The sequence below is a fragment of the Petaurus breviceps genome, unplaced genomic scaffold (assembly GCF_028583685.1).
Source record: "Petaurus breviceps papuanus isolate PSGF00001 unplaced genomic scaffold, PetGlider_PUasm1.0 351, whole genome shotgun sequence".
Classification (NCBI taxonomy): Eukaryota; Metazoa; Chordata; class Mammalia; order Diprotodontia; family Petauridae; genus Petaurus; species Petaurus breviceps.
Window position 1 is genome coordinate 239 of NW_027186243.1, and position 12,934 is coordinate 13,172.

General features: G+C 38.9%; 1 protein-coding gene across 1 annotated transcript in view; it reads left to right on the forward strand.

Moving 5' to 3' along the window:
- The first annotated feature begins 639 nt into the window (after nucleotides 1–639).
- Nucleotides 640–12,934, forward strand: part of LOC138168100 (tyrosine-protein phosphatase non-receptor type 3-like) — a 44,503-nt gene continuing 32,208 nt past the window's right edge. Inside the window, exons 1-2 of the mRNA XM_069097132.1 lie at nucleotides 640–812; nucleotides 10,733–10,785. Coding sequence (XP_068953233.1) covers nucleotides 793–812; nucleotides 10,733–10,785 — 73 coding nt within the window. The 5' untranslated portion in view covers nucleotides 640–792. The remainder of the gene's footprint in view (nucleotides 813–10,732; nucleotides 10,786–12,934) is intronic.

Sequence of the window (12,934 nt, forward strand, 5' to 3'; positions counted from 1 at the left end):
GTGAACATTGTTGAAAAGGTCAGCATCCAACTGCTAACCACCCAACAGCCATTCATTCCATTTTTAGAAGACTTAAAGAATAGAAAGAAAGGGTATAATAAGAAATGAGAAGAGTGAAGAGGAAAATGGTAAACTAGGGAGAGTATTTCTGTTTTTAAGTTTATTTTAAGTTTTCAACATTTACTTCCATAAGTTTTAAATTTTCTCCCCCTCCCCAAGACGATGTGCAATCTGATATAAGCTCTACCTATACATTACTATTAAACATATTTCCCCATTAGTCATGTTGTATAGAAGAATTAGAACTAATGGGAGGGACCATAAGAAAGAAAAAAAAGATAACAGAACAAAAAAAAAGAAAATAGTCTGCGTCACTCTGCATAAAAAGAATATTTCAAAAACAAAGGTGGCTTTAAGGTAAGAGTGTTAGTAATCTTAAGGAGAGCTGTGTAAAATCCACAAACCTAGGCAATATTGTTAGAAAAATATTTCTACAATTACCCTGATTTTTTTTTGCCTTTTTGGAGGGCAATTGGGGTTAAGTAACTTGCCCAAGGTTACACAGCTAATTTTTTTTGTGTGGTTGTTAAGTGTCTGAGGCTGGAACCGAACTCGGGTCCTCCTGACTCCAGGGCCAGCACTTTACTCACTGTGCCACCTAGCCGCCTCAATTATCCTCATTTTTAAATGTACAGATTTTGTTCTTGCCTAATCAAGTCTCTGTTGCTTATTTCAATTTAAATATTACTTCTGAATTTGCTTCATAGGCACTTATACTTCTTGCAACTGAAGATGGATATTTGCGAAGGAAGGTAATGAAAATTTTATCATTTTTTTCTCCCTCTAAATCATTAGACTTTGAAAAGAATAACTTCTTCATAGCAGTTTCATCTAATGCAGAACTTTCATTCAAAGAAATCTACCTGAAGTCATACCGTACTTTTTGTCTTCTATTAGAACTCGAGTTATCTTTGTGTTTAGAATGCTATTCAGCATAGACATGCCTCTTCTTAAAAGCAGCTATGGGAATTCTAAACCTCGACATTCTATCTAGTCTTCTAAGTCCTTTTTAGACATTGTCAAAATCACTTCCTTAGTAAGTGTTTGGCTCACTGCATGCTGGTAAAGGGAGGGTTTGGTCAAGGGTAGGCAGTAAACAATTTAGAGTAATTGGGGAGTTACAGCCAGTCATATTCTGATCTTTGGGATAAAAACTTAAGAAACTCTTGGAAGAAGACCCAGAATACCTTTGGGGAACACTTTTAGGGAAGAGCATAAGATGTACCTGATGAGAAAACACTGAGAATGTAGGTGTGGCAAAGTGAAAGGAAAGAAAAGTAGACATCTTAATTGTTCCTTTGGCATTCCCTCCTCCATCCCCTAGGTCTGGGTTTGACTTCTTTTTCTTTTCTGGAGAAATAGCAGAGGGACTAGAGTCATTTGGGAAGTTATGTAGTATTATCTTGTCTGATTTCTGACTGTCAGTGCCTGATAATTAAATTTCTGCTTTGTGGTTTTTTTTGGGGGGTATAGGGGGAGTTTTCTGGCAAGAAGAGTCAGACAGAGTGGGAGAAAATAGAACATGCTGTTATTCAATTGAATAAATATCTGTTAAGCACCTACTATGTGCACAGCTCAGCACTGGCAATATTTATATGTGAAAGGCTAATCAAGGGATGAGCACTAAGGGCTTACTGTGTACAAGGCTGTGGGATAGGCACTGGGAAGCAAACATACACACAGAATGAAATGCTCCCTCCCCTTTATGAAGTAAGGGTGTTCTGGAGCAGGGAGGATGGAAAGGGATGCGGGAATCAAGTTGGGAAGAGTTTTGAATTTAAGGTCAAGGAGTTTGTATTTTATCTTGTAAGTAATAAGGAACCATTAAGTGTCTTTGAGCAAGGGAGTGCTGTGGTCATACCTCTGCATTAGCAAGATTATTTTGGCAGTGGTAGACTAATTTTAATGCTGTTATTGTGCCATGTGTAAGAGGTGATAAGGATATTCATTGAATGAGAGGCATGGCAGTAGAAGTGGAAAGCAACACACAAGTTATAATAGAATTAACAGGACATGGAAAGTGGTTTGATATGGAGGGTGAGCGAAGATTCAATGAGGTGAAAGTCTAGATGACTGGGAACATGGTGTTACTATTTCTTCAACAAATATTTATTAAGCTCTTCCTATGTGTATAACATTCGACTTCTAGGTAAGGTCAAGAGTTTAGATAAGATACTGTTCCTTTGCTCATACAGTCTAGTTGGGAGAATAATAAGATACAAATAATTATAATATATGAATTAAATGGGCATTGTATTAGAGAATAACATAACAAAATTCCACATGAGGCTTTGGAGGGAAGTCTTTATGCAGTTTGTGGGGAATGGATCAGGCTTCATGGAGAGAAGGAACATTTGAATTGGGCTTTAAAGTGCTAATTAAATGCCTCCTGGGAAAATCAAGGTCATTTCACAGAAGCTCTCTGTACTTTGGAGTCTTTTTACATCATCACCCATCTTTGCCTCTATTATTCCAGTGTCTGGAGAGTATGGTATAGGAAGCCCTTTTGGGTATAGTTAACAACAGAAGGGCATGGAACCAGTTGATCAGAGATCAATTGATTGGAGCATAGAGTGTGAGTAATATAAGCTGAGAATGGAAAAGGGTTTTGAGCATAAGGCAAAGTAATTTGAATATTTACTCAGAAGGCATTCAGGGGCCCCTGAAAATTTTTATTTTTTTGCCTTTTGGAGGGGGAAAGGCAGGGCAGTTGGGGTTAAGTGAGTTGCCCAAGATCACACAGCTAATAAGTGTTAAGTGTGTGAGATTGGATTTGAACTCGGATCCTCCTGACTCCAGGGCCAGCACTCTATTCACTGAGCCACCTAGCTGCCTGAAAATTTTGAGCAGAAGAGTTAACATGACCAGATCTGATAATCTTATGGAAATGATAAACTCAATGTTGAACTTACTGAGTTTAAGGTTTGGTTGTGGGACATTTGAGTGGAAATGCCTTACAGTTAGCTGGAGGTGGAGTTGTAAAAAGTCCAAAGAGAGATCAGGGTTATTGAGATGGTAATTGAAGCTTTGGGAGCAATGAGATTGCCAAGCAAGAGAATAGGAAGAGGGCTGAGGATGGTCCCTGAGAGGAGTGTGAACCAGAGGCCCAGACCCATAGACAACTGAGTATTGAGTAGGGGGAAGTGGTTGATAGTGTTAGATTATAAGAAAAGAAATCAAGGAGGAGGAGGTCTCAAAAAATCCAGACCTTAGAACTGTGCCTGGCACATAGTACACATTTAATAAATATTTATTAACTTGACTGGTTGGTATGCCATGCATGATCTTTGGAAGAACCATTTCAGTAGAATGATGGTGGTGATAAGGGATCAAGAAGACAGTGAGTAGTAAGGATACATCACATGGGAAGGAGCTAATGGCAAAAGTAAAGATGGCCGTGCATACTTTTGGTTACTTTAACATTCACAACTGATATCCCTTTAAATACCTTTCCCAATTTTTGTGACCTGTGTCTCCTCTATCCCATCCTCATCCAAAGCAGTCATGTCTCTGTGATTTTGCTTTTGTCCTTCCATCCTCCAACAGCTTCATTCTTCCTATACCTATTCTCCCTTCATGCATCAGTCTCTCCATTCTCTGTTCTTGCAGCCTATAACACCTTCTCTGGCCTCAGTTTCATCCCTTTAGTCAAGACCATTTCAACTGTGCACTATCCTCTATGCTTGAATTCTTTTCTTCTTTATCCCTAATTTGTGCTCTACTATCAGCCCTGGGTCACCCCTCTACCACTCCTATTTTTGGTGTTGTTAAGTCCTTTATTCAGTTGTCTGATTCTTCCTGATGCCGTTTGGAGGGTTTTTGGCAAAAATATTGGAGTAGTTTAACATTTCCTTCCCCAGCTCACTTTACAAATGAAGAAACCAAGGCAAACAAGGTTAGGTGACTTGCCCAGGGTCATAGAGCTAGTGAGTGACTGAGGCCAGATTTGGACTCAGGAAAATGAGTCTTTCTGACTTCAGGCCAGAGCTTTATCCACTGTGCCACCTAGCTACTGCACCTTCCCACTCCCCTCACCTTTTTTGTTGTTGTTGTTTCTACTTCAGAGCTGGTAAATGCTGCTAGTATAAGTCACAAAAATGTGACAGTAGGACCTACTTAACATAAGCTCATTACGATTGGGTCCTCAGCTGTTATGTGACAATCCTTTTATTCTTTTCTCTGTAATTCTTGTCACACTCCCCACAATTGTTGTTCAGATCTTCACATCAAACCTCCAGTGCTGCTCACAACACTCTCTCGAAGCAAATGATTGCTTTTAATGATAGTCTCTCATATATGTCCTTCATCTCCACTCACACAGCTACAGTCATCATATATAGCCCCTTATAACTTTTCATATGTTCTGTTGTAGTTAACTTCTAGCCTATGTTCCAGCTTCAAATCTATCCACACTACAATACATGCCCATGCAGCTGCCAAGATGATTTTTCTAAAGTAAAAAAGGTCTGACTATGCTACCCTTCCTGCTCAAGGATCTCCACTGGCTCCCATATACCTCCAAGATCAATATAAATTCCTCTGGGATTTAAAGTTCTTCATAACTTGGCCCCTTCCTACATTTCCAGTTTTTTTTATACTTTATACCACTCTCTGAACCCTACAAAAATTCCACAGGTCTACTTGTAGTTCCTTGAACAAGACACTTCATCTTTCATCTTTATGCCTTCTGTACTTGGAATTCTCTGGCTTCCTTTAAGACTCAGGCTGAATATTGTCTCTACCGTTAGAATGAAGGCTTTCTTTTTATCCCCAGTGCTTAGCATGGTGCCTGGCATGCAGTTGGTACTTAATTAATACTTGTTGACCAACCAACTGACTAATTGTACAAAATACATAAATACAAATTAATTTTGTATGAATTTATATAATTTAGGCATGAAGGTCTAGGAGAATGCTAACAACTTGGTGGATCAGTACAGACTTTCATCTGTATTATCCTATCAGGCAAGGCAAAACTATGGTTTTGATCCTGGATAATTGAGAGAATGGTGGTCTAAGTGACAAATCAGAAAGCCAGAAGGAATGGTTGTGGTGGAAAGAAACATTCATGGAAAGGATAAAAGGATCATAGCTTTAGAGCTTGAAGAAACTTTAAAGGAGAGAATAGAGGCTTAATTAATAAGAGAGGTTTGTCATGTTTGAGCTGCTGATGGACTGTCCATGTGGAAGTTTCCAATAGAAGATCAGGCAAGGAAATAAGTGATGGGGGACAATAAAGGGGAGCTCTGATTAAAGGAGGCAGTGGTTAGAAGCAAAATATACTTTTGAGGAGAGACAGGATAAAAAGAGATGAAGAAACAGGAGGTAATGGGATGAAGGAAATACAAAGAAATCATAGTGGTTTTTTTTTGGAGGGGGCAGGGCAGGGGCAGGGCAATTGGGGTTAAGTGACTTGCCCAAGTTCACATAGCTAGTAAGCATTAAGTGTCTGAGGCCAGATTTGAACTCAGGTCCTCCTGACTCCAAGGCTGATGCTCTATTTACTGTGCCACCTAGCTGCCCCAGAAATCATAACTATTAATGTGAATGGGATTAGCTCACCCATAAAATGGAAGGAGATAGCACAGTGGATTAGAAAATAGAATCCAACAATATGTTGTTTACAAGAGACATACTTAAAACAGAAAGACACACACAGGGGTAAAAGAAATGGCTGGAATAGAATCTATTATACTTCAACTGAAGTAAAAAAAAAGGCAGGGATAGCAATGCTGATCTCTGACAAAGCAAAAGCAAAAATGAACCTAATTAAAGGGAATTATCAGGGACACTAAATTTTTCTAGAAGCTAACATAGACAATGAAATAATATCAAAATTTTTTGCAGCAAGCTTAACTCTCATTTCTCAAAAATATAATAAGTATAGGACTCAGTCAAATTTATAAAAATTAGAGCCATTCTTCAAATGATAAGTGGTCAAAGAACCAAGCAGTTTTCAGAAGAAGAAATCAAAGCTATCTATAGTCATATGAGAAAATGCTCTAATTCACTTTTTTAAAATGCTTTATTAACTTCTGATTTACATCATTTGTTTCCACCAGATTTTGAGTTACAAATTTTCTCCCCATTTTTCCCCTACCCACTGCCCCAAAATAGCAGTCCCACAGGATATCCCCTCCTCCAATCTGCTTTTTCCCATATTTTCTGCCATATCCCTTTCGACTTTTCCAGTGGATCTCTATGCCTCAGTGCCTGTATATCTTATTTCCCAATTACATGTAAAATAGTATTAATAATGGTATACACACACACACACACACACACACACACACATATATATATATTTGAATATTTGATTTTAAAACTTTGAATTCCAGATTCATTCCCTTCCTTCCTTGTCACCTACCCTTACTGTGAAGATAAGCAGTTCAGTATAGGTTGTACATGTGTGGCTAATGAAAAACACTAACATAGTAGATATATTGTAAGACTGACTATATTTCCCTCCCTCCTATCCCACCTCCCACTTGTTCTGTTCTCTACTTTGATCCCATCCCTTTTCAAAAGTGGGTGCTTCCAACTTCCCTCCCCCCAGCCTGCCCTCCCTTCCATCATCCCCCCTCTCATCCCCTTCCCCCCTATTCTCCTGGAGGGTGAGATACCCTATTTAGTGTGTACTTCATTCCCTCCTTAAGCCAAATTCAATAGGAATAAGGTTGACCCTTTCCCTTTTGTCTTCCTATTCTTCCCCTCCATTGTAACCATTTTCCCTTGCCTCTTCTGTATGAGATAGTTTACCCCAATTTGTCTCTTCCCATCTTCTCTCATTATATTCCTCTCTCACCTCTTAATTTCACCTTTTAAGTATGATCCCTTCCTGTTAAATTGGTCCTGTGCCCTCTACCTATGTATACCTGTAAACATATATACACACATTCACACATGTATTCATATACCCATATACCCTCATATATAGACACACACACACATATTTCCATTCCCTTCAACTACTGAGAAAAGTTTCGTAAGTTACAATTATTGTTTTTCCATGTAGGAATGTTAATAGTTCAACTTTGATAAGGTCCTTATGATTTCTTTTCCCTGTTTACCTTCTCATGCTTCTCTTTCTTCTTGTATCTGAATGTCAAATTTTCTATTCAACTTTGGTTTTTTCAGCAAGAATACTTGAAAGTCCCCTATTCCACTGAATGACCATATTTTCCCCTGAAACATGATACTCAGTTTTGCTGAGTAGGTGACTCTTGGTTTTAATCCCAGCTCCTTTGCCCTCTAGAATATCATATTCCAAGCCCTTTGGTCCCTCAGTGTAAAAACTGCCAGATCCTGGGTTATCCTGATTGTGTTTCCACAATTTTCAAATTGTTTCTTCCTGGCTGCTTGTAATATTCTCTCCTTAATCTGGGAATTCTGGAACCTGGCTATAATATTCCTAGGAGTTTTCTTTTTGGGATCATTTTCAGGAGGTGATGGGTGGATTCTTTCAACCTCTGTTTTGCCCTCTGGTACTAAAACATAAGGGCAGTTTTCTTTGAGAACTTCCTGGAGGATGATTTCTAGGTTCTTACTTTGATCATGGCTTTCAAGTAGTCCAATAATTTTTAAATTATCTCTCCTGGATCTATTTTCCAGGTCAGTGGTTTTTCCCATGAGTTTTTCACATTGCCTTCTATTCTTTCATTTGTTTGGATCTGTTTAACAGCATCTTGATTTCTCATAAAGTCATTAGCTTCCATTTGCTCCAATCTAATTCTGAAGCAATGATTCTCCTCAGTGAGCTTTTGAGATTCTTTTTCCATCTGGCAAGTTCAACTTTTTAAGGCATTCTTCTCCTCATTGCCTTTTTGAGCCTCTTTTGCCATTTGAGTCAGTCTGTTTTTTAAGGTATTATTTTCCTCAGTCAGGCTGTTGACTCTCATTTCATAATTTCCTTGCATCGTTCTCATTTCTCTTCCCAATTTTTCCTCCAGTTCTCTTATCTGCTTCTTAAGGTCTTCTGTGGCCTATAACCAGCTTGTATTTTCCTTTGAAGCTTTTGGTGCAGGAGTTCTGACTTCACTGTGTTCTTCCTGTTCCATGCTTTGCTCTTTTTTGTCCCCAAAATAGGAGTCTAATGTTAGAATCTGCTTTGTTTCCTTTGCCTGGTCATGTCACCCCTCAGTCACTTGACCCCTGGGATTTTTGCCGCAGTAGGACTCTGCCACCAGACAGGGGAGCTTTCGTCCCAAATGCTGGGGTTTTCTCAGCTGCTGGAGAGCTAGATGATTGCTCTCTCTGAGTTCTCCACATGCTCTGGCAAGCTGGACACACACCCCAGGATCTCCACCCTAGACTGCAATCCAGATCCAAGCAGGTTAAAACAAGAGCGATTTCCCCTCAGCCTGGTGCTTGGTCCCCCTACACTCTGCAGGCCAGGAGCTGAAGCTGCCACGTGGCACTGGCTGGCAGTGCCGGCGTCTCAGTGGCTTCCCCGTGGCTTCTCCCCTGGCAGGGCAAAAGCCACGCATTCCCACTCACTGGGTCCCAAAGTGCAGACTGCACTGACCTCTCACTTTGTCCTTCCCATCTATGTGTTGATAAATCTGGAAATGGCCACAGCTGCTGCTGATCTGGAGTCCCTCTGGCTGGTGGCTGTTCAGGCCCTCCCTGGGGCTAAAGCCTAGGTGTGAGGCTGGGCTGAGCTCCCAGAGTGCTGGGCTGGATTCCTGCTGGCCTGCAGTGCTGTCCTCAGCGGGAGGTTAGCTTCTCTGTGTCATTTTGTGGGTTCTGCAACTCCAAAGTTCGTTTAGAGTTCCCTTTTTACATGGATTACAGAAGGTGGAAGCTGGAGCCACAGGGAGGTAGGTGCTTCTACTCCGCCATCTTGGTTTGGCCCCCCCAATTGTCTCTAATTCACTCTTGATTAGAGAAATGCAAATTAAAACAACTCTGAGGTACCATCTCATACCTATCAGAAATGATAAGTGCAGGAGGGGATGAAGGAAAAATAGGGATACTAATAGGGTGGAGTTGTGAACTGGCCCAACTGTTCTGGAAAACCATTTGGAACTGCATCCAAAGGGCTATAAAACACTGCATACCTTTTGACCCAGCATACTAGGTCTGTATCCCAAAGAGATCAAAGAAAAAGGAAAAGGGCTTATAAATGTGCAAAAATATTCATAGCAGTTCTTTTTGTAGTTGAATAAGTTGTGGCATATGATTGTGATGGAATACTCTTATGCTTTAAGACATTACTTGGAGGGTGGTTTCAGAAAATCATGGCAAGACCTATATGAACAGATGCGAAGTAAAGTGAGAAGAACCAGGAGATCACTGTGCATAGTAACAGCAATGTTGTAATGATGATCTACTGTAAAAGACTTGGTATTCTGATAAATACAATGATTTAAGACAATTCCAAAGGACTCTTTGTTTTTCTTGCTTTTTTTGTAATATGGAAATACATTTTGCATGATTTCACATGTATAATTGATATCATATTGCTTGTGTTCTCAGTGGGCTGGGGGAGAATTTGGTACTTAAAATTTAAGAAGAAAAAAATGTTTAAAATAAATAAATTTTAAAATTACAAAAAAAGAAAATTAGGCAAGTAGGACCTACTTGGGTGAGAGATCATGATCTGATCGGAGTCATGAGGTATTGTGTTGCCAGGAATTCCTTATTACAGTCATCTTCTTTCCCAATGTCTCCCTTCCTTCCTTCCTCCTGCCCATTCATCCTTCCTTCCTTCTTTTTTCCCAGGAAAATTGTTACCAGTCAATAGCATTTAGGAGTTTTTATATTTCTTTTTTTTTTTAAGATAGTATTTCTTTAAAGAATTTCCTGGGTCTCTACATTTTGTCGCAACATGATTTGCACTATAAGGTCTTGAGAGTTGACCTTTGACATCAGGTCAGCCTGGTTTCAGGCCCTGCTTCTGACATGTACTGGCCGTGAGGTCCTAGGCAGGACCTCTCAGTTTCTAGGCTACTTGTATGGATGAAAAATTGATTTAGACTTAAAAAAAAAAAACCCCTTAGAATATTACCAAACAATATTAAACTATTCTGTTCTGAACCTGACATTTGACACTTACCCTTTGTTGTTGTTGTTCATTCATTTCAGACTCTTCAGGACCCCTTTTGGGGGTCTCTTGGCAAAGATATTAGAGTGGTTTGTCATTTCCTTCTCCAGCTCATTTTACAGAAAAGGAAACTAAGGCAAACAGGGTTAAGTGACTTGTCCAGGGCCTAGGAAGAATCTGAGGCCAGATTTGAACTCAGGAAGATGAGTCTTCCTGATTCCAGGCCTGGCTCTCTATCTACTTAGCTGCCCCTTTGACTCTTAATACAAATGCCCAAAATAAGAGTGTTAACTTTTGTAATGTGAATGCAGTTGTCTCACTAATGTAAAAGCCAGTGTTTATTTTTTGTCTGGGTAATATGTGCATTTTGGGTGTTTTTTAACTTAAACCCTTTAATTCTAGTATCTAGTATTTACTTCAAGAACTGTACAAGCCTTGCAATTGGCATACCTATTTGGGATGAATGATTTTCCTGCAGTGTAGCAAAAATGACCTTCAGTATGATTCATGAAATTCCTTTAAAACATCAAAAAATGTCATCCACAATTATTTGTGATCAAATACATTGTTTGGTTTTATTCAGTATATTGTTGAATTTTATGTTTCTTGATTTTTCTTTCCTTCTAGGTTAACATGCCCTCTGAATTCTGCAATTGTTCTCGCCTCATACGCAGTACAATGTAAGTAGCAAATACATATTTTAGTATGATAGGGAGCGAGCAGCTGAACTCATCCTATTAACAGGATTTCTGCTTCTGTCTGCTAATTTCTTAGCAAATTTAATTCTTTAACATTAGAGGGGTCAACAAGATGTCTAGGTGGAAACATCCAATAGTTTCTTTTGCTGTTCCTACCTCTACTCTCTGTTAGGTTCTTCTCTGGCATACGTCCCTGTTTTGGTGGGCAGATGGGAAGCTAACCCGAGAGTGGATAAGTGTGGAATTCTGAATATGGGAAATGCATTTATGTTGATCCCATAAGTGATATTTTTAAAGATGTAGTTAGATGAGATTACAACAATGGTGCTTTTTGAACATGGATTTTAGAAAAAGAATACTTTGTTTATAAATTTATAATTCTCCTAATATGTAAATAATGGAAATAACTGGAAAAAGAGAAGGTAAATGCAAGAAAAGATGTGGTAGGGTTAACAGACAAATTATTTGGGTGGCAGTGATGAGTCTACTCGATTGGATAAGTCAAATCTTCTAGGATCCACTAAACCTGATGCTTTTTGGCTTGAGAAGATATTTTTGGATGGCATTAGCAGAAGCAGCGTGTCATAGTGGATTTAGAGCTTGCCTCCGACCCTAGGCTTGGGCTCCACCTCTGACACATACTGATTGACTCTCTTACTCTAGTGTAGTCATTAGGAGGCGCCGATTTGCATTGGTATTGAAAATTCTCTTACCCATGAGTTCCCTGCACTAAATAAATCACAGGTCCAGGTACTATCCCTATTAAATAGATAGTAGGAATAGCCCAGATTATCTTTTCAGTAAAAAAACTTTTTAAAGAATTATCCATTTCCTACTGTTTTCATGGCAATAATTCATGAGTAGTAATCATGGACTTGAGGTGTTTCAGGTTCTGAGAGGTTAAGTGCCCATGGGATTTCCCAGTAACGATGAAATCACAGCTCTGAGTAACAACAACAACCAATCGCAGAGTAAATTTCAGATAAATTATATAACTATTCAGAATTCTGTGTTTGACCTTTAACTTTTCATCCTTAAGGGTGAAGCCCTGAGAAAACCATTACAATGGAAATGTTAGTATGAAGGATAGTGATGATTGAGGTTTATTCCCCATACATACATTGATACATTTATACAAACCACTAGATGAATAGGAATCTTTAAGAATAAACTCTTCTGATTACTGTATATACAATTAAATCTCAAAAAAAAAAAAAAAAGGAATTCTCACAGTGATTGCTGCATGGCAAAAGAATGATTCCTTTTTTTTTTTTAACCAATGTTTTTTGAAGGGTCAGGCATGGAAATTCCTGGAAGGAAGCCTTGTTGAATAATATTAATTATCCAGCAGCATTGCAAGGTTAAATAAAGGAAGATTGCTCAGAGTTCTTGGAACTGCTTAGTGATCAGTGTTAGAAAAAATAAAATGTTAGTACCTAAGGGGCATTGAGTGGAACTGAAAAGGTGAGATAATTAATACATTTGAGATGGTGTCTTAAAAGGTTGGGGCAATTGTGCTTTTATAACATGAATTTTAGAATGAGAATAATTTTTGAAAAGGTTCTTACCCTTGTGTTTCCTTCAGCTTTTATCATAGTATCGCATACATACATGGTCAAATTTAAAAAAAAACGTAGAAAAAGGTCTGGCCTTTTAACTTTACCAACAAATTTATTAGGTGAAATTTTTAATTAAATAAAATAGCATTTTCTTAAATGAAATAGAAATTTTTTTATCAATTTGGTGGAATTTTGAAAAGTTGACTTGAAATTTCAAATTTATTTGTGCTTAGTAGGAATCTTTGTGATAGACAGAATTGACCTGTTTCAGACACGGGTTCCTCTGCCTCAGCCTACCTCCACTTGCTGCCCAGCAGTTCTTTGTCATATTATTCATTGTGTGTGTGTGTGTGTTTGCTTTTTGGAGAGGGGAAGGTAGGGCTGTTGGGGTTAAGTGACTTGCCCAAGGTCACACAGCTAGTAAGTGTTAAGTGTCTGAGGCCAGATGTGAACTCAGGTCCTCCTGACTCCAGGGCCGGTGTTCTATTCACTGTGCCACCTAGCCGCCCCTAAAGCTCATTGTTTCTTGAATAATTTCTGTCCAGAGATTGAAGTTTTTCTGGGCTTTCTTT